This window comes from Phasianus colchicus, chromosome 1, assembly GCF_987193195.1.
Source record: "Phasianus colchicus chromosome 1, bPhaCol1.hap1.1, whole genome shotgun sequence".
Taxonomy (NCBI): domain Eukaryota; kingdom Metazoa; phylum Chordata; class Aves; order Galliformes; family Phasianidae; genus Phasianus; species Phasianus colchicus.
In genome coordinates, this window is record NC_143436.1 from 118,193,178 (window position 1) to 118,220,334 (window position 27,157).

The 27,157-nt window shown below is 36.5% G+C and overlaps 1 protein-coding gene across 1 annotated transcript in view; it reads right to left on the minus strand.

Annotated features, from left to right (window-relative positions):
• LOC116232731 (interleukin-1 receptor accessory protein-like 1) overlaps nucleotides 1-27,157 on the minus strand; it is a 404,054-nt gene that overhangs the window by 347,249 nt on the left and 29,648 nt on the right. Inside the window, exon 2 of the mRNA XM_090141906.1 lies at nucleotides 1,463-1,568. Within this exon, the coding sequence (XP_089998032.1) occupies nucleotides 1,463-1,544 (82 nt within the window). The 5' untranslated portion in view covers nucleotides 1,545-1,568. The remainder of the gene's footprint in view (nucleotides 1-1,462; nucleotides 1,569-27,157) is intronic.

A 27,157-nucleotide genomic window follows, 5' to 3' on the forward strand; every position in this document is an offset into this window, starting at 1 on the left:
ACTGAAGTGGGAAGTATTTTATAACTGGCTGCTTTCTTGTTTCCTTTTAAAATGTCTGTCATGGTAAAAATTGCTTCAAGAGGATTTTTACTGTTTATACTACATTTGGATTAAGGGACCTCAACTGAAAGCTCACAAATGCTCAACTTTCAAAAAGATCAAAAAGAACAACCTCACCCAGACACGTTCAAATGATTTCTGTCTAGGCAAACGTCATGTTGCAAATACATCATTTCATCAACAGCTCCTTTGTTCTGCACATAGTGAACAGAAATCAGTTTTTCTGAGCTTAAATATATCACAGTGTCAAGTCCTGACTGAGAAATATTTTAAGATATTAGAGTGGTACTCCTAATTTTCCTTCCTTCAGTCATTAAAACATTGAAGACAGAGCTAGTTTCGTATGTTATGAGTAGGATCTATTGAAAATACAAGATGTTATTTAAACTGTTGCCCAAAATGTACAAAGATCCCCCTAAGCATCTCTTCACTATTACAGGCATTGCTAACAGCCAACTCCAGCTGGAAACAGATAAAAGGGAAAGAAAATAAATAAATAAACAAATCAAGTCCAGACTTCTAGAACAGTGCAGCAAAAGCCACCTATAGCAATCAAATGACAAAAGAAAAATAACTAGTTACAACAAAATTAATTAATCCTATCAACATGGGATCAAGTCCTCCATCAAGGATTTAGTTTCCTTACACCCGCAGATCAAAGTAAGAGTTTGCAGAAATATTATCCTGCAAATTTTCCATTATCCAATGAAGAGGAATAGAAGGGGAAGTTAGAATTTCATGATGAAAAAAAAAAAAAACAACCATTGTCTCAGTATTAAAGTTCCTTTTTTTCTTTTAAACATACAAATAGTAACACATGAAAGACGATGGGCAAATATATCACCCTCTGCTGGATTGATGAAAAGCCACCTATATTTTCCTAGTTGCACAAATCTTTTACAACATACAACATATAGCCCCTTCAAAAATGCATTTTCTTATTCACTTTTCATGGTTATTAAATTTATTAAATTTAATGTGCTTGATTTTAATTTTTTTTAAATTATAAAAACTGTCTAAGCCAAAGCTACATGCATATCCAAGAAATTCTTCACCATAAAGAAGGTAGTCAACAGATAAACTGTTTACATTGAAGTACAGTAGCTCAGTGACTGCTATCAAGTCTTTAAGTAAGCTAAACAATCCTGGGGATACAATGGAAAAAAAGAAAAAGAAGATATTCTCATTTAGCAGATGAACTGTTATTTTGATTTTCTAACAAGTTCACACTATAGAGTAGTCTAAAATAATACAGAAGTTGCTAAATTGGTTTGCTGCAGAATTTGAAATCCTTTTAACTATGCTTCGAACAACTGTAACAACATCATAATGTATATTTTTCAATTTCAAGGATTTCTTCTTTCAAAACATATTGTAAGAGCAGAGAGAAAGATTTACTTACCTGATCCTCTTTTGGTCACAACCTTCAAGCTCTGCGTTAGAGTAGCATACAAGAGAATCAAGTTTGGAATAGGAACTTTCATCTTCTCTCTTTCCACGGCTGCTCCCTAGAGTACCAAAAGGGAAAAAAGAAAACATTAGCTTTATGTTGGTATTGAAACAACCATGTTGTAATTAATCATAATACTGGCTTTGTAGAAACGTTAAATACCGTTCTTTTTTAGCAACTTAATGCACCAAAATGATTCCTTTTTACTGAAAACAATATGTAAACTGAAATCACCTAAAGGAAAACATGTACACACACTGCATTTCAATCTAGATCCGTAGTTCTAATTGTGTAGATACACTGAAAATTCACCATCTCCCTGCTAAAACCTTCTAACATTGCCTGAAACATTTCTGACAAATTTGTTATATGAAAAATGTTTTTTTCACTAAGCTTCTAAAAATAATATCAAATTCTATCTCTTAATCATGTAATTGCATAGGGAAAAGGAAAGGGAAAGGGAAATAAAATACCCTTCTGCACTGGTTTCCTTCCATTTACATATTTTACAGGCTGAGCACAAGATTCACAACGAAAAGAGCCATTAATTACAAACAAATTTGGTCATCGTCTTAGGAACAGGAAACCATAACAGCCCACCAGAGACTTTTGTAAGTTTATTTTATATGAGCTGAAAGCATATAAGCAAGATGAAACACATTCACTGCAGCAAACGAGAACATTATTAGGATGGGAGAGAGTAGAATCAGGTTGTGGCTTAGCCTTCACCTCTTCAGATGTAAACAAAGATTTCCATTTCTACTCCTAGAATCATAAATACCTATAAGATCACTTAGTCCAACTGTCAACCCATACCTGTGATCACTCTAGACTGTGTCCTCAGCGCATCTACATGTTTCTACTTCTACTGCTCACATTCTCTGGAGAGTAAATGGTATGAGCAGCAGGTGAAAATGGGGAGCACACATTTTGTTAATTCAGAGGGTGTAGGGATGTAATCTAGTCATAATATTGTTCCAGCTTTGTTCTGAAATGGCTGCTAGGACTAACAACTTACATTTTAATATTTTAATTTGAAGGGAGCTAAGCTTTATGGCTAGTCCATCTAGAAAGTATAGTATATCTATACTCATGATAGCATATACTTTATGTAAAGTCTTATATAACAAAAGAAAGGGCTGTGATCAATGGTTCTTGAAATTGCTAAGAAAGACTGAGATGAAACCAATGTAATTTTGATATTGACCTCTGCTGATCACAGTCCTGTACAGCAATTGAAAACATTCTCAAAATACACAGTTCAAGGATGGATTTTAAAAGAGATCATGCATCTTTTGCACTTTCATTGGCAGCCAGGTTACTGAGTACCTAAGACATTTCTGAAAGCAGTATCTTAAAATAGCTTTATTTTAGAAGAGAACAGGTTGGAAATAAAAAATAGCAGAGGCGTAAAAGAACACATTATGGGAAGAATTACTTAAACAATGATGACTCCTAAAGAATCTATCTTCAGAAGTGTTAGATTTCAAGCTATTTGAGAAGTGCACACCTAATGTATTCATGACCGTGGCTTTATCAAAGATGAGTGAGAAATCAGTTTGAAAACAGCAGATTTTGATACCTAATTTTTGATAATGATATTTATAAACACAGAGATAAAAAGTAATAGTAATATATTTGCTTATTCTCTGGCTGTGAACGAATGCTAGCACTTTGGGACTGCAGACTAAGGACTAAAATTTATCCACATTCATATACCATAGAGAAGTTAGACAATAAATCGCCTATCAGCAAAGGAATTAAATGTCACAGATAGGATTTCTCCAAGTTAAGTTTTGAGCAATATGAACATTTTTAGTCAATATTATTTAAATAAATAATGTGACCGCAGACATAATAAATGATGTAGAAGCTTAGTATTCTGGAGGCCAGAAACAAAGGTTAATTTTCCAGGAAACAATGAATAGATATCACAAAGCATTATGCAACATTTTACTGCAGACTTGAGTCAAGCATTTTTGAAACAAAAATCCCATTTCTCACTGCACTAACTGATGCCGCAGGAAATCCTGAAGCTGCTATCTTCAGCCTCAAGGGTACTAGTGAGAGTCAGCACCTTGCTCTGCATGAGCCTAATAAATACTGTCTAAAGAACAACAGGAGCTTATTATACATTTACAAATTCAGTAAATAGCTTCTGACTGGGAAAGCAGACCCAAAAACATCTTTACTGACCAACCGTAAAAAAAAAAATAATATTGCTGATAGCTCTGAAAGAAACATAAATACATATACCTACAAACATATATGTTCATATTTCTGTGTACATGTATTTGTAAAAGAAGCACGAAGCGAGAGCTATAAAGCTTGAAGCTATCAAAGAAAGCCTTCGTAATATAAGAATATCAATGAGAAATGGCTCTTTCAACTAAATTCTTGTTGTGGTCCATTTATATTTCAGTCATTTATGTTGACAAGTCTGCTTAAAAAAAAGTCCTTATAACAATTAATTGCATTTAAAACATGGTTCCACTGTAGAATCCATTCCCATTTATATTTATTCTCAGAGATTAAGGTCTAACTTAAAGGCATAAGCAAGATAGGCTGCAGCCTACTTTGCTTGTAGTAAATCCCCAGAAAGTAAAGTCTGCTGTTGTTTATGAGATATCAGAAAGTAGTTTCCACTGAAGGGCGTGAAGGAAGAAAATGGATTCCAGCACTAGCCTTTACCTCCATGGAGCACTATGAGCACTAAAGCAGATCTTATCCGGTTCTCCCCAGGGGTCTTCCAACCCTTCTGTTTCTACTACCTTTCTTGCAGCAGAAGTTATTTACTGGCCTATTCTTCATTTTAAAAATCAAAAACACAAGCAAGCTAAAGATTGCTAGATTGCTATAGTGGAGTTGGTGCTTTATGCCTTTGAACGACATTAAGTAAGCTGTGGAACCTGGCTCACATCATTCTCATGACTGATTCAAAGCAGGTGCTTAACATCACTTGTCTCCTGTTCCAGGTGAATGCCTCAGCAACCGACTAGTCTAGAAAATGTCACCCTGTTGAAACTGCTTGCAAAGATAAAATAAGCAAGTCAGAAGGAAATTAAAAAGAAACATCTCAAGGGGGATCTTATAATGCACAGCAAATTCTTTTGCTACTATAATGAGCACGTCTGAGGCCTATAGTCTGTAATGCATTGCTAGGCTTTAAACTGAAGAGGCATAATTCTAAGAAACCAAATTCTTAACACTAACTTTAAATGATACTTAGCCATTGGAAACAGCCTTTTTTCAGCAATTAGTTTTTACTAGTTGTTTACCAGTAAACAGGCAGGAATTTTTTAATTCAAAAAAAAAAAAAAAAAAGATTTAAAATGGAAATAGCCGAAGTTTGCTGTTTCTGGAAGCAGTAGGCAGATACACAGATGACACATGCACATACAAAAGGCTTTCTTACCATTTTTTTTGTTAATTCTTCCAGAAAATTAAAACAACATATGGTAGTTACAAACTTCATTGCTGCTTCTGAAGTTGTATGAACGCCAGTATATCTTACAAACTCTCTGGCTATAAGACTGCTTGACTCTTTGGGTGAATAGTAGACTAACATTACATTTTAGAATCAGGGATTTTTCCTTGCCCTTATTTATACAACTGCAAGAATGGAAGTATATTTCAGCTGTATGCAGTATTCACCATTTCAGAAGTACAGCACTGGGTTATTTGTTTGCATGAAGCACAATATGAAATCCTGTTGAATATTTGTGAATAAAGGTATTCCACACAAATTTTAACTTGGCATATTATTCATTTTAAAAATTATTTTTGGTAGAATGTGTCGTTGCTTAAAACAAAAATGACATAGGAAGCCTTTAGCATCTGTATTGCTGAGTATCTCAGTTTCCAGTTGAGTCAGAAATAGAAATACAGCTGTATCTCAACACTAATGTTCCTTGGGGTAATGCCAAGCATGATTTTTTTCTTAAGTTGTCATAAATACTCACTGTGAGGAGAATGCATACCATTACACATGTGCTCCCCAAAACAGCTCAGCAGAAATTAAATTAACCACAGTAAAGCAATTCCTGATAAGGAAATAAAATGGGAGAAATATATATATATATATCTTCTCCTAATTTTACTTATGTTCATTTTGGGTCATTCCCAAAAGCTAAATTACACTTACTTGATATAGGAAATTTTCTACTGGCTCAGTCTCTAACTGTAAATTTACAGTCTTGTATTTCAGCATTAGTCTATGAATGCTAGTGACTGTCCATCAGCTAATTATCTGAAAATCATTCTTCTTCCTGGGCTGCCTTTTTAACTTGAAAGGATATTTTTTTATACATGTTCCAAACTACTTAATTATCTTCCATCCTATCCCCTTCATAGAAAAAAATAAAAGGATTTGTGAACCCTGAAAAATATTTCACAACTGCTCTGTAACAATGGGTTTTTAGGGAAGACTTATCAAACTATCTAGAATTGTGAAATTGTTTCCCACTGGTCTGTCCAGCCATACACATCTTGACATGTATTTTCAATGTAAGCACAGAAAAAAGGCCTCTTTCTTTAGACATTATATCTGTCCTGAACTTTGAATTAAAGGGTTCACATGTCATGAAAGTGCTATATTAGTTAAAATAACATTTGTTTGCTAATGATATGGACTCTGTTCATCATGCAAGATACTGTAGAAATGATTATTTGACTAGAATTAACTTCATTCTGTGACTCTCCTATGCATGAAAACATAATCTGATATTCCCAAAAGTTTCAACAAACAAACCTGCTTTGCTTTAAGCATAGAAAGGAGTTAAAGGATTTTATAAGGAAGAAACTTACTGTCAAAACTAGACAACTATCTGTCCTACTATTTGTTTTCCATTTTTGAGTAAAATGATGTCACTGCAGCATTTGCACTTAAGGTGATGGACTAGTAAACATATTTTGCATACCATTTGCATTGTTCAATGTGTTTCCAATGATGTTATTAAATGACTTTCAGTGTGGTACACAGTGGTCAAAATTTCTGGATATTGCTTTTTCTGTTAAGAAAGAAACAAATGGTAGCAGATTGCAGATAACTGAAATGTTATACACAATATCCTTGAGCATCCACTATTGAATAAACAATTGAATTGATTTCTATAAATTAAGAGAGTCAGCTGAAAACTGACACATACGTTGGGGAACCACTGATGAAAAGAGAACAAACAACTTCAGGAGAGGAATAAAAAGTACAGTAGCTTTCCAGTGGTCTCACATTGCCTTGTGGGATACAGATCAGCAGGACACCCTCTTCAGTCCCACATAACTCATGAAGGTTGGCTCTATCAGTCAAAAGCATCTCTGCCTACACAGCTGTGATGTGTCCTGAGACACTTGTGTTCTTTGAACAGCAAATGTTCCATCTCTGAGATACATCTGTCTCTTAGAGACAGAAGTTGGCCACTGTGTTTTAAACATCTTCTTGCCCAACCATGACAGAAGTATCCTTCAGTTCTACTTTGTACTGTCTAGCTCAGTGAAGAACTAAAGGCAATACACCGTCCTATCTGAAAGCAAAACAAGTAGCAAGGCCCTAATTCCCACATAGCAGAGCCTACACAAATAATGTGTTTAGCTGAACTGAATCAAACTCCCCATGTCTACTTCTCCTTTTACAACTGAGTGACCTGAGAGAGAGTGAGGAGAACCTAGTATTTCATTATGCCACCAGTGCTGCAATAGGGGCAGGAAAAGAAAAAGAAAGCCATGGAAAAACATGCTAGTGTGTTATTCACCCAGGTGTAGAGGAACAATGGATAAACAAGAGCTTGTTTTCATTTCAAGGAGATTTTAGATGAGAAAAAAACATGTATTAGCATAAGTTTAAAAGATTACAAAGTTCAGTACAAGTAGATGCCTACTTTATAACAGAATATTCTATTTACTTTGATTGGCGATGACACTTTTGGGAACTATTTAATTTCAAAACATTCTCTAAATAATATCACCCATCCAATTCACTAATGACAGAGACATTTTGCCTCAACTATCGGCGACCGTTGCTTGTACTTGACGATCTTGTAGGTCTTTTCCAACCTTGGTGATTCTGTATTCTAAGGACAGAAACTCCACTGTAAGTATTCTAATAGAACATTTCTGTGCAGGATAATAGAATCACAGTATCATTTGAATTGGAATGGACCTTCGAAGGTCATTGAGTCCAAATCCCCTGTAATGAACAGGGACACCTACAGCTAGATCAGGTGGTTTGGAGACCCACTGAGGCTGACCTTGAATGTCTCCAAGGATGGGCTATCCACCACTTCTCTGCGCAATCTCTTCTAGTGCTTCACTACCTTATTGTAAGAAACTTTTTCCTTACATCCACTCAAAATTTCCCTTCTTTTACTTTGACCACTTCTCCTTGTCCTGTCACAACAGACCCTGATAAAGAGTCCATCCCCTTCTTTCTTATAGCCTCCCTTTAGGTAGAGAAATGCTGCTATCAGGTCACTCCAGAGCCTTCTCTTCTCCAGGCTGAACAGCTCCAGTTCTCTCAGCCTATCCTCATAGGGTAGGTGTTCCATTCCTTGGATCATTTTTATGGCCCTCCTCTGGATGAACTCCAGCAGTTTCATGTCTCTCCTGTACTCAAGTCTCAACATCTGGATGCGGTACTCCAGATGTACTGGTGAGGCCTCACCAGTGCAAAGTGGATGGGCAGGATCACTTCCTTCAATCTGCTGGCCATGCTTCTTTTGATGCAATCCAGCATACCCTAGTTTTTCTGGGCTGCGAGGGTACACTGCTGGTTTATGTCCAACTTGCCATCCACCAGTACCCACCCCCAGGTTCTTTTTGCCAGGGCTGTGCTCCATCCTTTCATAGCCCAGCTTGTACAGTTAGTAGGGGTTGCCACAACCCAGATGCAACACCCAACACCTTGCACTTGGATTTGTTGAACCTCGCAAAGTCTCACTGGGCCCAGTGTTTGAGCCTGTCTAGGTCTAGGCCTCTCTAGGTAGTATCCACTCTCTCAGGCATGATGACCACATCACACAGCTCAACTTGCTGGGGGTGTACTCAATCTCAATGTCAGTGTCATTGATAAAGATATTAAAGAGCTCCGGTCCCAGTAATGACCACTGAGGGATACCACTCATCACTCATCTTCCATTCAGACACTAAGCCATTGGCCAATACTCTCTGGGTACGAATAATCGAAACAGTAAAACTTCTTCACCATCACTTTAGATTTCTGGTTTACACAACATTAATATTAATAGTTGTCTTTTATGTTATACACAGCAGGCTACGTATTCTCATTTTTTCTCATAGTTGATCCTTATTACATAACCTTATTAATGCAGTGTAATGTTGGACCTTGGAATACAATCTGTTTCCAGTGTAATTCTTACTCAATTCTGCCACATCAGAAGTTAGAAAAGTGGTCTCCAGTTTACATTACATTTCTTACATTTGAGCTCACTTTGTATCTTCAGGGCTTTAAAAGGTGGAAGCGTTTTCATTTATTCCTTCTCTTTCATAAGCCAATTACTAAATCCTTCATTCTTCTCCAAGCCAAATTCTGGTAATCCACTACCTCAACTGGGCACACCAGCTCTGACCAGCTTCCCCTTAAGCATCCCTCATCCCTTAGCTGAGCCCCATGTCATATGGGCAAAGGCACAAGCTGTGCTGTGACTGCCCCTAACTCATGGCTTCCAGTGGAAGAGGGCAGCCAGACCTCTTTGCAGGCAGGCACCTGCTGCTCCACAGGATCTGGAGTCCCAGAATAACCGTATTCACCACGGCCTGCTTGCTTCCACCAGCAGGAAAACAGTCATAGCATTTTAATGCTATAAGCAGCCTAGGAAGAAAGTCACTGCTTCCCCCTAGAAATATAAGGATTGTAATTAAGTTTGTGTGAACAATAAATAATAAAAAAGTTTTAGAAGTTCACAGTATTACCAATTTCTTTACCTATTATAAAATTATGTTTAGGTAAGTGAATCTCATATAAAAGCATTTGCAAAGCAAAAATTCAGTATCTATACAGGATTACATAGGCAATCGTCTACTTCATTAAGACAGAAAAAAATAATGTACCATTCATACAAGAACAGAAAGCACCTGAAGAGAAGTATTTATTAAAAGGGCAAGTCTGCCTTAGCATTCAGATACAGGATATTATGGATAACTATTAAAAAAATAAAACAAAAACCTACAAGGATTACTGTCATTAAATAGGTTTCTAAAGGAATTAAGTAGTAATGATCTTTATAATGAAAACACATACATACATCTGCAGTTTATTAAAATTGTAGGAAGAAAACTTCAAAATTGGATATGACTAATGTTTGTTATACCTATATAACAATACTTCATGACAAGTAGGACTACCCGATAGCAGAAAGACAGTAGGAGACTTATGACTCTATAAAACTATACTGAGATCCAAGGTCAGAAAAGGGGTGTTTCTGACCTAATCCAATTAGAACTGCTGCTGAATAGCACTGCTTATTAATAACTTTTCATAGATTTGTTGCTAAAAGAAAGAGGACAGTTTCTTAAGAGAAAGAGCTTCCTGTACTAATAATGTATTGAGTGTGTAGCCATGAAATAAATGATATTCAGCCTTAAAACTGCAATAGCCTGGTAGATAACAATGGTTATTCCAAAGCCGCCTAACATTAACTTCAGATTATAACAATGGAAAACATAAATCATGTAAAGATTCACAGATATTTAGGTCACAGGCTGAGTATTAATTACACAGTAATTGCAGTACATTCCATATGCTTCTTGCAATTTTTATGGCTTATGACTGTATTATGACTGTATTCATTAGTCTTTCTTTCACAATAAGGACTAAAAACAAAATACCCTCTCCAAAAAAAAAAAAAAAAAAAAAAAAAAAAAAAAAAACCACTTTCCTCTGGAATTTAGGAGCATTGTCTTCCACCATAACAGGTAAGCCTCTACCATGTCAAAGTTGGGATTTTAAATATTTTTTATCAGTAGGAGACTGAGAAATAGAATGGTCTCAGCTGTGGTGGACCAGATGTGGGATTCCAAGCTCTTAATTCAAAGCTTTTGATCTTAAAACAGAGGAGATGTGGCACAAAAATAACACAGAAGAGGCTGGAATCCTGGAACTCTTCCTTTCCTGAAGAAGCGTAAATATGAAGCCACAATTTGTCTTCTGTTGCTTCTTTTTCCAGGCCCCTGAATTTAGCATGCACAGATGCACAGAGCCTTGTTTTACCCAGAAATGATAGAGGTTATAGTAATCAAAATAATTGGATAAGGGATTTGGGAAAAGTGGGTTCAAATTCTTCAAACCAAGAAGATTTAGAAAATAAAACTCCCATTTACTGAGCACGTGCTCTAACTTCATAATACATATACACTGTGTGCTTTCAAAGGAGTAGTTTGCACTGAGTAATATGTTATCACATAAAATAAATGCAGCAAGTGTTTATGGGTGGCTCATTCAAAACCATTCTGTTAATTTGCATCCTGTTGTATAGGGTAGAATGATTCTCATCATATTGACTATACATAAAAGTAAAGCATTCTATAAAACTTTATCAGCTCCTGTTGTGAAAGCCCTCAGGAAGCTTTAAAAGCTCAGTAGAAATGCATCTCATTTCACACAATTCAAAACTGAACATAAATGAATTTGTCCATGAATCCATGCTGTAACTACTACTGTGACAGATGAATAACATACAGAGAATCTGTATCAGAACACTGCTGCTAATGTTTTGTCTCTGAAAAATAAATGTTTGTAGGCACAATCTGAAAGTAAGTACATTGATAGTTCATGCACATTCCCATGTACACTCAGGAGGAGTGTGATTTCCCACTCTCTCATAGCAACCACCCCAGCCTCAGACAATGAACTGGCAAGGCACTACTGTCTGGGTAGCAGCACAAACAGCAGATGACTCATATGCAGCAAGTCACCTGTCTGCTCATCTCTTGATTGTTCATGGCTATTGTGTTCACATGTTAATGAGGATATATGAGACTGGTAAGAAGTGTCTCAAATCAACATCATTTTGTGGACAATTTCACATTTGAGAGCACTTCTCTGGAGTGGTTTTCCTTTGAAAAGGAGTGCTCAAGAGTGTTTACTGGTTGAAGATTGGCCTGTGAGCAAGTAACTCCAGCTTGGTACCAGAGACTGGGAGATGATACCACTGTATCCTGTAAAGACAGGACACAAGCTGACTCGACCACTTTGGACTATAAATAAGAGTTTGTATGGTCATCATTAGTCATCTTCAACTGATGACCTCCAATGACCCATCTCTACTGAAGATCCGCACCTGATACCAAGACACGGCTGGATCTAGGAGTGGTGAACTGCTTTGCTTTGCTATGTTTATAGATCTGTCTGTCTCTTTTTCCCTGTTTTCTACCTTTTATCTTCTTTTATTCTTTTACTCTTCGTAGTAGCCCTTGCTAAAATTGTCTTACCTGTAACGCTTATTAATCGTAATTAGCCAGTTAACCAAGTTTACCTCCAAGTAGTTGCTATTAGTTGTTAAGAAAGCTCTCAATAAACTAATGTGTATTATTCCTCCGAGACTTGGATGACTCCATTGCAGTAGTGACCCCTTGCTGACTAGGAGAGGTGCGACTCGGGAGATAGAAAAAGATTAACCTCCTGAGTGGGATGAGACAGAGGGAACAAGAGTGGATGCACTATTATTAATTTCTTCCACATGCAGTGAAATAGAAATTGTACAAAAGTTACTTCATTGGTTATAACACTGGGATAATCACAGGAGCTTTTACAGGTATTAGAAATAGAGAGAGAGAGAGAGAGAGAGAGAGAGAGAGAGAGAGAGAGAGAGAGAAAAGAAAAACTTAAGACCATCTACATGAAATGCTTCTGCAGTAACTTCCATTCAGGAAAGAAATAGGAAGAATAGATTTCAGAGTCCAGATCTGCATTAGATCCACTTTAAGCAAAAGATATGAGTGTAACATCCTTGTACTTTCTTAAATTAAATACTGCAGCTTGATACTTGCATCTAGTAACAGTCTGTTGTTCATTGCCCCATGCGTCCTGCTCACAGTTTTACACAATTTATACTATGCAATACCTAATAGCTGCAATCATTACGTAAAAATGAACCAAGCTAAAAAAAGCCAAGAGGGTGCCTACTTTTGTACAATTAGGAAATTATAGAAAATTAATTTCTGTTTAATAAGCATGTATTGTTCATAATTGTGTGCAAATGAACTGTCAATGGAAACAAGTATAATAAGAGAATACTGAAGTAAGCAAAGGTTTAAGTGCAGAATATTAGCAAAGTTCTAACGTAACTCATTACAAATGTACCAAGAAGCTTTTAGTCATATTATATATAAGCCATTAGATACAGTTGAGGTTTCAGCTATCATCTTGGATCAATTAACTAACCTGAACTTCAATTGTTAAAACAAATTCAGTCTCATATGAAATGGTTCATTTGTTTTCAGAGCAGAGGAAATCATAAGAGTGTAACAGTCTCTTATATACTTTGTATTCTGCATCTGCTGTCAGATAATCATTAAAACTTTATTTCTATATGGGATATTCGCAGCACATATAATATTTGAAATGTTTGATAAACTCAACAGTATTTAAAACACGTTAATCTGCCATAAAGTTAATTTTGTCTGTGATCTATATATGTTTCAACAGGAAAGGTAGTCCTTTTAGTTCCATGCCTTTTACAAGTTTTAGGTTTTCTTGCATACTTTCTCATAGAATCAAAAAGCCTTGTCAAAATGCTTTGCTGAAACACATACTAGCATGAGCAGAGGACAGTTCTCAAACAAAGAGAAAAGGTATCTATCCTTGTAACAAAACCTCTGTTGTAAAATTTTTCTGAAGTATCTATCGGTTCTAGGCATGTTCAGTGTTACCTAGGTCAAATACAGCCCTTTTTTTGATACCGATTTTAGGATTTTAAGTACTAATTACTTTGTCCTGAGAGTCCAGTGGTAGATGAGGAAAGCATGCCTCCTACTTACCAAGAGCTGTTGGCATAACTATTCTCATGCCCACACAGCTGCATGGCAGCAACTTAATCTACTATGATTTTTCTTCTTTTTTCCGCAGGGGTCTCAACTGATTACATATTGTGGATCAAGCATTTAATAAAAAAGGCTGATTCGTGCACAGATATCTCCTGCAATTTTGCAAAAAGGACCACTTTTTGCTTCTTTTTTCTCCAGAAAACTTAGTCAAGGCAGCACTGAGCTCTGCTTTCTGGTGACAGCAACAGGGTCTGAGGGAATGGCATGGAGCAGCATTAGGGGTCAGGTGGGGGGTTGGGATAAACTTCATCACCAGAGAGCAGTGGGCATGGAAAGGGTCCCCCAGGGCAGCGGGCATGGCCCTAAGCTACCAGAGCTCAGGGAGCACTGGGACAAAACCCAGATATTGGGTTTGGATTTTGGGTGGTGCTGTATGGAGCCTATGATCTTTGTGGGTCCCTTCCTATTCAGAATATCCTATGACCCTATGATCTATGAAGGTAGAGCTAACGCAAGGCAATGCTATGGTTTCAGGGAGGAAGCAAGCACCCTGCTTTTGTCAAGACAAAAATCCATTTTCTCCTTCTTATTCTAAAGGAATATATACAACACAAGGTACATGGCCTAAAGGCAAATGTACTATGGGTATGGAACATCAAAACAATCTTAAAAACAGCAAGCAAGTTGTGCAGAACAATAACTTCTGTTTTGACTGAGCAGACAATACATCTCAGGGCACCATGAGGGCAGCAAGTCCCTGGAACCAAGAACATGGTGGGAAGGCATGCATATGGGGACCTTAGGGCAGGGTCTGGCAGTCAGGGCCCATCCCATTGTTCCAGCCAGGAGCAGGCAGCTGGAGGCATTCAGACAACCCCAGGCCCCAGCACCCCTCTGGTGACAGGGATAGAACAAGGCTGGGGCAGGGCGCTTATGCCCAGCTCAGTGGTTGGGCAGCATAGGGCTTAGGCAGCAGGGGCAGACCCTGCAATAGGGCCCCATCTGGAAGTGACTCCCACAGACCAGACTTTGGCCTGCCCTCAGCATCTCTGGGAGCCCTGTGATGTCTGGGAACCTGTCTTCACTAAGAAGAAGGGGCCATCCCTGGCTGTCTTTGGGGCCCAACTGCCAGGAGTACGGCTGGTCAGAGAGAATGATCTCATAGCCAGTGGACAAGAATATGAATCCAAGTCTGCTGGTAGATGTCCGTGTGAATCTGGACAAATGTCACTGTGCAAACCTGCCTGTAGGGTATATATACCTGCGTTAAGACTTTCATTGAAGGATTTTTAGAGTAACACCAGGATTTTTAGAGTAACAAGTTTACATAAGTCCAGAATTCACTGTTCTACAAGAGATAGTGTTTTCAAAACACATTAAAACATTATTTTATGCATACTTTAGATAAATATCCACTATAAATCATAGATGGGTGTGCCCACTGAGAAATACCTACTTTGAAAGTTATATTTGATTAAGTGAATTAATATGATCCTTATTTCTCAGACAATTTCTATTTTGTCCTTAGTTACACTCCAGGAGATAGGAGTTGTACCAACAGCTTTTTCAGGGATTAGTCTGACAGTAGTGTAGATGTATCATTGTACTGAAGAGTTAAAGTGCTACTTGGAACCTAGAAGAATAGAAGTGGTGACCACATACCATACAAGATATTTTTTCCAGCTTGTCTGCAAGTATGCTTCAAAGTACAGCATTCCTCTAAAGCAGAATTTAAAACTGCTCTTTTGAAGTAAAGGACATTCTCCCTCCTCCCACAAATACAGAACCTGTGAAGGCTAAGAGAAGGGATACTAACAGATTCAGAGGAGGTACAGATATGGGCTCAAGGCACAGCTGCAGAGACTGAAGAATTAAGCAAGAGGTGTCTTGCTCCATCAACCCTGCCTCTGGTTCCCTTGTGTATACATATTTTGTGCTAGTTAAGAAGTTCTAAACACTTGAAAATATGTCTTCATTACTATCCTGGTACTTCCCAAAAGAGATTACTAATCTCCATCAGACACAAAAGAGATAAATGCGGTGGTATGTGGTAGGTAATAAAGAAGGTTTGCAAAAAGGGCTAAAGAGAGAGTGGAAAGCAGCAAAGCCAGGTAGCAACCACACACTTCACTTGAAATGGCTTACCTCTGACAGAAAGCATGGCAGAAGCCAATACAAGAAACGCCACTCATTCATCAAGTTCAAAGCATAGCAACTTAACATGATGAAACTGTACAGCAGTTTGACAGCTATGTACTGAAAGAAATTTCACTTAGCTTGCCACAGGTAGATTAAAAGATTGATTTGTTAGAGAAAAACAAGTCAGATTCAACATCAAGATTATAGTGTAGGTATATCCTTATGTTTACTTTATTAGATGTCTGTCTTTCAAACATATTGTTGAGGGGGCCCAAAGCTTCTATTCTACTTCTTAAATTTTTCCTCACTTGATTCTACAGTTTAGTAGTTCTAACACATTTTTTGCCCCCTCCATGGTTTGTGCCAGTATTTAGCATACATTTCATCAAGCTGTGTTCAAGTACTATTGATTTTTGCTGCAAACAGGAGAACTCCAAGGAAAGATCAGATGGTGCAAAACGGTGTAGATGAGATGAAAGTATGTAGTATAGCTCGAGTCAGCACTTAGGTCTGACTAGATTGTCACTGAATACCTGGCTTAACTCACCTATAGCTTATGATAGCTTATAACTAACCTCACTGGAATGTTTTAGTTCAGCTTTGAGTGAGAAAAGCAGGTAAGGTTAGTATGCAATGCATTTGTTAATTCCGGAACACTGTGACTAGCCGGTGATACCAGGCAGCAATTAACTATCTATACAGTCCATAAACATGACACTATTGAATCTTGACCAAATAGTCTGTAACAGAACCATTTTTTCATTATTGAGAGCCAGACCTTCTACATAGAAAGAGCTCACCCCAAACTTGCAGGTTTTGTGAAATGTTGTTACTCAAATGAAATAATTGAATTTGGACCAAATGCACAAAGTAATTTCAGAATGGATTTAAGGGCATTCTTAATCAATCAATTTCTAAGCAAAATAAATGATTTTAGTTCTAAAGATCTATAGTTTTTCCACTTTCTAACTAGGTGAGACAAAGTATTTTTTCAATAGATAATGGCTTGAAGACATTTTATAGTGGTATTGATTGAGAATCCAGTTAGAATGATTCTCAAAGTCTGATTTTTTTCATTGATTTCTTGCTTTTAAATAAAATATTCAGTTTGAGTGGCTTCAGTAAGATGTTTAGCAATTTCTGCCTGCTTATCACATGAACATATTTAGATGACATTTTGTGAGGTATATTAAGTTGTCATTTTGAGAAGCATTCTAAGAGTATTGCAGGCTCTCTTCAGTAGCTAATAAACTACAAAAACTTTACTGGAACAATTCAATGAAATAATTTCACTGCTATAATCGTTACTCCTGAAGGGTCACAATTGAAATGTTAAACATACATATGTTAAAGCATACAAGCTTTTTGTTATATTAAGTTTGCTTAACTGGAACATTCATGAATCTCTTCCCCTAAACTCCCCACATGAAATGGAAGCTTTTCACATGATAAGGAAACTGAGCATACGCACCTTGCATTCTAAGGACATCCAGTTCAATATGCCAGTTCAATAATAGCTAAAATCACCATTGAATGCTTTATCCTGGAGCTTTCTCCCACAGTAAGCTTGTTCTCAGTAAATGTTAGTTCTGTTTTTTTTGTGAACAGATCAACTCATTTCTGTGGTTTATCATTGACACCAATTTACTACTCATTTTATCTTCCCTCTGTGAAAATGTCAGTATTGCAGCCCAGCAAATTTTCCTTCTGACTATTGATAGATCAACTGATTTGCTGTACAACGTCCTCAACAAGCATAATTCTCTTTTCTTTCAGAATAAGTCTTAATTGTTACTGGGAGTTTTATGGATAAAAGAAATTACTTCCCCTTGTACTGTAGTCTCTGTGTTCATCCCAGTTAGCTGAAATTTCAGACTGGAAAAAAGTAGACTTCAGCTCTAATTTAAATTCAATAATACTGTTATGGAAACATTTAGCTGGTTTTATGTATAATGGCAGCTGCTAGTGCAGCTTAAAATAAAATGAGAAGGGACCATTCTGTTTTCAACTGAACAGTCTTTACAGGCTTGAATGTGGCAAAGACATCATGCTATCTTTTGCTGACTGTTCCCTGGATGAATATCTCCCTAACAACAGATGATACTTGCATAATATTGTCTGAAACAAAAGAGCTTCAATTTATAATCTTGCTCTCAGCACAGTTTGATTACTAAAACAGGCAAGAAAGTCTCCAGATTACTGGAGTGTCACCCTCTCAGTCCCCTCACCAAAAACCTGAGTTTATTAGTGAAATCATATTTCACTTTTACCACATCACTTGTTGAAAGGTTTCAGCTCAAGGACTAACAGACCTCTTTTATTCTTTTCTCTTACTCTTATTTATTTAAGTCATATTGCTTCCAAGAAGATGGCAACTCCTGTATCCTATCATCTTCATGTTTAAAAGTCTCTGAACACAATTATCTGCATGAAACTCAGTAGAAAATAGTCATCTTGCAATTTAGGTGCAAGTACTGAAATAAATTAATTTAATGAGCAAAAATTCTTCTGATTTTGTTGAAGTGATCAATTTTTAGAATTAAGATCACAGAATCACAGAACTGTAGGGGCTAGAAAGGACCTCCAGAGATCATCGAGTCCAACCCCCCCCCCCTGCAAAGCAGACCCCCTACAGCAGGCTGCACAGGTAGGCATCCAGTCAGGTCTTGAATAATGTCAAATACAGCTGTCTTCCAGATTTTTTTTTTACCCTTTGTTTAAATTAGCATTCTAATAAGTAAACACAGTTTCAAAAATATCAACTGTATGAACTGTTTTTCTGAAAAATATAGACACTCTTCACTATGATTCATGTATATGCAAAGATCTACCCTCAGGCCATTAGCTCATGGTTTTGCTGCTGAATAATGCTCCCAATAAATATAACAATATCCATGTTTAGTATTTAATATTTTTTAAAAATCAACTTTTCATTCCTATAAAAGTTTTACACCATCTTATTTATTAGGATAGTCTCTATCCAAAACACTAACAGCAGACTTGAGATGAGCATGGAACTACTGTTGGACAGTTCAAGTAAAAAATGGTAAATAGAGGAAAAAAATAATGAAATTTGCCAGCTTCATGCTTATTCAAAAGTTGGAACATAAAGCAAAGCTTAATGTTGACTGACTTTATTCCAAATAACAGCCCTTCTGAGGGAGTGAAATAAGTCCAGAAGATTTAATAATTGATCTTCACAGAGGATGCACACCATGCCAGAAAATACTTTTCCTATGCACTATCACATGCCTTTAGAACTATAGGTAAAAAAGTCAATGAGCTAAAGACTTCTTTAAGAACCTACTCAGACATCCAGTTTTAATAAAAAATACGCTTGCTAAAACCCATCACTCACTCTTAAGCAAACAACATTATGTTATTCAGGACTCTAAATTAGAAAAGATTAGAAATAACAAAACCTTTACAAGCTGACAGAGGCCCAGTGTTTAGGTATACGACTTCAGTGACTATAAACATGGAAGATCTTTAATAATTCTGCTATAAAGCTGTTTGGAACAATCCGTAACCTTTCAACCAAAACAGATATTTATGAAAGAATGAAGAAAATCTAGCTAGTTATTTTACAACTGCATCTCTATTTTCAGATTCTGGAATGGACATGATTTTAGTGTTTAATGCTAGCCTAATAAATACTGAGTGCTACAGCAGAGGGGACGAGAGAGGGAATATATTCTCTGAAGTTTTAATTAAATACTAGCATATTTCAAGACTGTAAAACTACTTTGATAAATTAATGGCTACAAAACAAACAAAAAATCAATTATAAAATCTTGCTTAGATTTTAGAAATACAGCGTGTGTGTGGAAGGAAAAGAAATTAAATAAAAGAATGTCATCTGTCAGATCTATTAGGGACATAAGGGGACGGATGTGCTGAGCCTTGCAGGGGAATATCTATTATAGCGCATCATTCCCTGCAGGCTGTGCTATCATATCTCAAAGAATGCACTCTGAACTTCTTTTTTATACCTAACATAGCTTTGAGTACACATTCTCTTCTACAGATGGAAGATGATTTTTAGATCCATGTTAAATCACCAAACTCTGACCTCTCTTTCAGAAAGATATTCTACGTTTAGAATAATAAAGTTAGTTTCTTATCCAACTTTTTATTCTGTTATTGCTTGCTAAAATTAAAATGAAAAAAAAAAAAAATGGTGAAATCAGTTTCATCTGTAGGATCACAAAGGATTTTGTTTTAATTTCTTGTTAAATTTACTTTCAACTCCTCAGTTATTAATTTTTGCATTTGGTTGTTTTTTTTGTTTTTGTTTTTTTCTTCCCCCCCGTTAATATTTCTTCCTGACTTTAAAAAGTTCTCCCGTGCTTTAAGATTTATTATCCATTTCTTTAACTGTGGGGAAGCTGTATTTTGATCTGTTTTATACAGGCAATATTTTACTAAAGGTAAATATAATGGAGATTTAAATAATAATGTAGGTGTAAAAAAGAAATAAAATAAATGCTAGTCTCTCCTGAGCTGATACTATGTGACAAAACACATAAACAGTAGCAGAAACTGGAGCAAACAAAAGAAAATCTGAAGTCATGGTTGACCGGATGTAGTAAGGCAACCATGTCATTTTTCTCTGCTCCTTAACAATTACTAAGGGCAGCGTGGTAAATCTGGCAAAGTGTATTTGTTAATTCACAGTAGCTACCCTCATGGGAGTTAAGAATGACTTCCACAGCATGCCTTATTCCTGGACAGTCTCCACTAAATTGAAATAATTTTATGCTATTTTAACAATCCTCACATTCTGGATTTCTTTTTGTACATAGGGATAAAAAGAATACAAAAATCACCAAGGCAAGCTTTCAGAAAATCACCAACGACCTACTTAATGAAAGAACACTATCGCTTTGTCTTGAAATGATTGCTCGACTTAGAAGTTGGAATAAGTGCAGCAATTTTTGTAAGGAACTGAACCCACTGAGTAGCCAGCAATCATTAAAAGGTGTTCTAGTTTAATGGCGTTATTTATCTTCACGCTGTGATCTGTACTTGGCAGCACATTTCTGATGCTTAAAAGATACACAACTTCTCATAAAAAGAAGAAAATCTTCTAACATTGGAATTGTCTAACATTTATACTGGCAGCTATATAGCCTTTCAAGGACTCTTAGCAGAAGGATGTGACTGAAGAAATTTAGTAACAAGAGCAAGAGATATCAGTCAAAATTGTGACATTCCATAGACTTCTTTAGAATGTGTTTTTCCCCACAATAATATATACAAAGAATACAATATAGAGAGGAAATACTAGTCTTTTTAAGGTATAATTTCTATGGCAGCACTAACAATAGCTGTTCATTTCAAGCAATAAATAGGTTCCAGACAAATCTGGTTTTGTTCACTCCTTTTTCCAAAGACAACCATTATGTCCTTATCTCCTGCAGCAGAATAAAAACAGTCAAAACCACCCTCTGCATATACCAAAGTAGTTATGAGGTAGCACAGTCAGACAACATTCTGGTAGAGAGGTTGGGATGTTCCAACAACATCTCTTTGGTGACTGACCTCCAAGTACTGTGTTCTGCTGGATCAGGTACAAATCTCTATTTATTCTGCTGCAGAAATCAACACAACAAATTGCTTGAGTGCATTCCCTTTTCCTTCATATACATAGGAAACTTTCCAGAGAAAAATTGTTTTCCTCTATGTCTATTGTCTCAGGGAAGAAAAAACTAAAAAACAAACAAAAAAAGAGTTGAAATAGACCTCCTTCCCTCACCTTTAAAAAAAAAAAAAAAAACAAAACTTTTTGACGGAGGTTGGTATTTTTAAAGGCCAATACAGTTTGAGGTTCTCCAATAACTTACACAGTTCCTAACCTGAAGAAATAAAGGAAACACATTTACAGTTTATACACTGTAAATGAAAAGCTGCTTCCCAGTTCCTACACTAGCAGTTTGCTTCCTGATTTTCTGGCCACGTTACCTGGAAGCTGCTTTTATAAAATGGAACTGTTCCAATTAAGTAGAAGGAGACAAAAGGGTAAGATCTTGTCAAAAGTAGCATGTAGGGTAATACAGGTAGGCTTGGAAACTGTAAGTATTTTTTCTCTAGGACACAAGCAAGAAGCTCTGCATTAGGAAATACAGAACCAAGTATTTAAACTTCTTCTACAGCCCTATTCCCAGTGCCCCATGCTTATGCACTACATTAAATGCTTACCTGTTGTTTAACATTCTGTAATGGGAGCATATATCCAGCCAGCAAAGCATAGTATTTGTATCCCACTGACTCCTCACTGAATATGCTGATATAAACATAAGTATATAAAGAATATTTTCTTGCTCTTTTTTTCTCAGTAGAAACTTGATAAAACGACATTCTCAGAGCACTGGCTCCCTTATATCCCTTCCTCTTTCAAGCACGGAGAGGAAGGACCACAACATCAAATGCAGTGTGTTGAATACAAATTCAGTGCAGTATGCACTAGCCTTGGCAGAAGAGGTTGAACCTTTTCACCAATATCCTGTTACATGTTGTTGCTTTGCATCAGATGGAAGCAGAGGGGCAGTCTGACACAATGGTGTCAGACATGGAAGTGAAGATGAAGCAAAGGTATGTCACTGAATTCTTCTATGTGGAAAAATTGCACCCCAACATTAATCAACACTTGCTGAAGACCTAAGAGTGGACATTAGCACAGTGAGGTGGTGGGTGTTGTTGTATCAGCTGTTGTAATAGCAATGTGGGAGATAAGCCACGTTCCACATATGCATGCACAGCTATCATGCCATGAAGAGCATCTTCACCTGTGCAAATCATAGGCAAATATGCCGGGAAAATGTTTTGTAGATAAGAACGTCACTGTGCTCTTCATTTCTGTTGGTGTTTCCATGGAAATAAATAGGAGGCAGTACTTTTGGAGTGACCTACATATTCTTAAGTATCTGAAAAAATATTATCCTTTATTAAGCATTCCTAAATAATGTTTTCCTTTCACACTTCAAAAGATTGCAGGTACACTCCACAAGTGCTCAGATTTGAAATTATGACCTTTTAACTTCTACGTAGCTTAATACTAACATTCAGTAGACACATCTGACTTCTTAAAAAGAAAAATAGAGAATGAAGAAGGGATCAGGTGGAAATAATCTCCTTCAAATAATTCTTGCAGGTCTATGATATTTACTGAAGCTTTAGAGGCCAAAAGAGGTCAATATCCCATCCATTAAAACGATAAGAGTATTATTTAGGTGCTGCAAGATGGCTGATAGTCATTAAAAAATATGCTAAGACTGCTTAAGCAGTACTGCTAGTCACAGAGCTCTGCAAATCACATTTTACAAGCTACCTTTTGCAGATGATCCAGGAAAAGCTAGATCAAGACATTTTCTAATACACATCAAGCACTAGTATTGAACAAACAATAAATGAATAGAAGTGATCGAGACCCTGATGTATATAAACAATGTAGTTCAACTGTTCATACACAGTATTTCTTTCCTATGTTTTAATCAATTTTCTGATAATAAATTCTTCATGAAATAGATGAACTGCTAGAAGCTTTCACTCCTACATCAAATTAAAAAGTGCTTAAAACAGTGAAACTCAGAGTTCTGAACTACAGGGCACAGTACAATGCAACTTAATTCAAGAGGGCTTTATCATATCAAGAAAAGTGGGTGTAAAAGCAAGAGAAGGGAGCAAGAGAAGAGTAATAGTGCTGCATGTACATGGAGTGATAGGGTACCATTTCTCACCATTGCCATTCTTTGTAAAATGTCAATTTGATGTTAGGAAGGTTGGTTTTGATGTGTATCAGTACAAGATAAGAATAACACAAAGCTTCCATGTTTAGCACTTACACGAACAGACACACAAAGAAGGTATTCCAATAGAAATCAGTAATACAGCAATTCCACTTAAACCAGTAAGGATAGTTCATGATGAGTGAAAAAGTGAAATAATGACATGTAAAAAAAAATTTACACTTGCCTGATTAATACAACTCAGGGATCACAATAATCACTGCCAAGAAAACCTTATTTTCCAGTAGAAAGGAAAGGGAATAAGGGAACAAGATATTATCACCTTAGTACAGGAATGAAACGTGCAGCAGTAATTGCTAAATGGATACATGGGCTAAACAGCAAAAAACACGTTACACCCAGCCAATATTCCTAATCCTCAGCAAATCTAATGAGGCAATGCAGCAGTTTAACAAATAATTGGGTCACAGGGTTGTTGGTATACATTAGCACTATTTTGCTGACTTGCATCGGGCTGCAGAAATTTCTGTGAGATAGTACATGAGCTGAAGTAGATGTTCATTTTGCCGTGAAGTAATACATATTTGATTAAAAGATCCATGTAAAGACAACAGATGCTCTATACAAAATTTATAGAACATGTGAAGTAAAACACTTAATTAAATCTATTTCCATAAAATTTTGTCCAATATACTTCTATATAATTCCCTTCAAACTGACAAACTAGGAATGCTGTTCAGATATTTCCCATCATCCTTGCAAGGTAAGGACCTAATACTTTTCTCCATCAGCAGTGCATCTCTATCTAATACCATAATCCCATATGCTCCTTACTACCTCCTGCCAGAAATCCCACTGTTGCTGTGGAGAGATAGCCAGCACAGAGAACTGAATTTACCAAAAGACAGTGCTTATTACAATAATACTCAGAAGGAAATGCTTCTGAGGTTTGGCATGTAGCACTGGATATTTGCAGGAAAACCAGTTATCAACTCAGTTTGCTCAAATAACAAAGACGCCCCCAGTCTCAGCATCACTTCCTCTCTGTCTCACACATATGTGCTAACTCAACTCACACAAAAGTGTGTTCCAAAGACTTATTGACTTCATAGTTTTCTAAGAATCATTTAATTACATTCAGCAGAAGATGAGTGCATGAGTAATGTTAAGTAATTGAAAGAAAGAAAGGAAACTCCATTTCTTCAGTTGGCAGCTTTGTCTGAAAGTAAAACTGCATATGTAAAGCACATCAAAGAGCCAGATTATATAATTAGCTAATAGCCACTATTGACATGTCAAATTCATTTATGACAGCTATCCTAAGAAAGCCAAGGCAATTTAATGCAAGAGAATGTGCACCATCCACTCCTAAAATTTAATCATTCTTAATATCTTAGAATATATTATGCATATCTACCCACTATGCATACAGTACGCATCCAGAAGTCATGACACAGTATAACCTAGAGCAGAATGCAGTCAGCCTACACACTGTTTTTAAGACACTAAAAAAAATTAGTTTTGGCATTGCTGTTTTGCAAACAGTTGTCTCCATTTCTGAAAGCAGAATTCTTTGGTAAAAATCTATGCCGCAACAGAGCAATGTTGCAGTACAGTTTGGGGCCAAGTGCCAAATACGACATCAATTCTTGCCCTAACTACAAAGGTCATTGTTAAAGCTATATTAAGAATGTTCGCATTTTCTTTCTGCCTTCTCCTATCATCAGCAAGAAATCTTATAATAAGCCATGTATTCCTGGAGAAGAAAAGTTGCAAAGTGAAGTAAACAACAAAGTTCTAGAACAGTGAAAAGATGGAAATAATATTAAAAGCAAACTAGATCTGCTTTTTCATTAATAAAAAAAAATTGTTTGCCAGTTTATAATTGGCTCTCTGCTTCTTAAGACTTCAAAAACATATATTCACATCAGAGATGCATTCAGCTGGAAGGTTTCGTCAGATGAAACTCAAGCTTGCCTTTAGCTGGGGGGCAGAATACAATTGTCAAGATCCATGCAACCTTAAAGCATGTGAGTAATTGCATTGTATCTGGGAGTTTTAACTTCAACAGGATTGCTTGTGCAAGTAGAGATTTCACAAATGAATAAGCACTGGTAAAGTCAGTCCCAGTATGTGTATTTTTCAAGCGTACACTTCTCAAGAATAGAGTTGGGAACATCACCACATGCAGAAACAAAGTGTAGGTTCTTATTTTGTAACACTGAAGATACACTAAAGCCAACGATTTTACATGAAAATACCATGTTATCAGACACAGTCTCACATCTTAAAAATACTCTCTAGGGCTTTATTGTTACAAATAGAAAAAGTAATTGGGACAAATGTTCCATTAGTATTATGATATCTGCAATTCCACTTGAAATAGGTGAGATAGCAGAGGATATAAACCAACACAAAATGTGTTTTTTTTTTGTTTGTTTTTTTTTTTTCATTCAATAGGCATGAAATGATAATATCTAGGAGAGAGGAATAAATTTTTTGAGAGCAATTAGGGGAAAACAGACATATCTGCCTTGTATGTTACGAATCTTTATGAGACTGATAACACTGAACGAACACTGAGTAACCCATTTAATATTCTGTGGACACTGATTTCATTCAGCTTTCGGTTTAGTGTTGATAACAAAGCAGAAGATTTCAATGAAAACTGAGCTAAAGTTACAGTATCCCTTTAGTGTAGAACAGAGTACAAAAATGGAACAAGTTTTTTTTCTAGTACACTGAAAAAAGATACATACCATTCAAGAGAAACTAAATTCCTCGCCTTGAAGCAGCAATTCAAGGTGAATACACAGAAAGGTAAGTAAGAATTGACACAGTCAGGAGAATTAGAACAATCATTTAATGAAAAATTAGTATTCATTAGAGTAGAACTCATCTTTTTTTCACAGTTTTTCACAGGCTCTTATTTTCCCTTGCCTGCTGAGAAATAAAGTTAGCCTATATTTTTTTTTTCCTCCAAGATTCACACTGAAACAATTTGCATTCCTTTCTCAGAGGATAAGTATTTTTTTCATGAAGCATTTCTACAAAGGGTAACTAAACAAATATTTGTCTACAGGTGACAGATGTTCCTGTGACCAAGAGTATCTCAAAGGACAAAAGCATTTACTCTGGCTCTCTCTGATATGAACAAAAGACAAATAGAAAAATATTTCCTAAGTGAATTCTCACAAGTTCTAGATGTATTCTATTTCCAGTCTCTAAGAAGTCCTAAATTAATGGTGATCTCTATTTATAATTTCATGTGTGATCCATCATTTTTCCAGATGCTCTCAAAACTCCATTGTATTAAACTATGGCACCTCCTATTCCAGCTTGGCACAGCAGAATAGCAGAAAAGCCCAGTGTCTTGGTGCGTCCCTTAGTCTGACAGCTCACCAGGGGGCACGGAATGCACTTCTAACTCCTTCTGCTTCCTCAACTTCTCTGGAGCTATGACAGGCTGAGAAAGTCAGTACAGTCTAACTTTATGCTTTTTGCATCCTAAGGACAGGAATGACATAGAGCTTGTCAGGTCATTCACAGATGGCCATCCACATAATCAATATAATTTATCAACACAAGCTCTTAAAAAAATTGGAAATAAAAGCAGAAGAAAGCATATGCCTGGAATATATATATTTATTTTCAAACTGACCTTGCTGCATCAGCATCACAGTTTGCAACTACCTGGTCTCCCTGCAGTGCCTCTCACACTCCCTCCAGGGAACCCTTGCAAGTACTCCCTTCAAAGCTCTCAAAG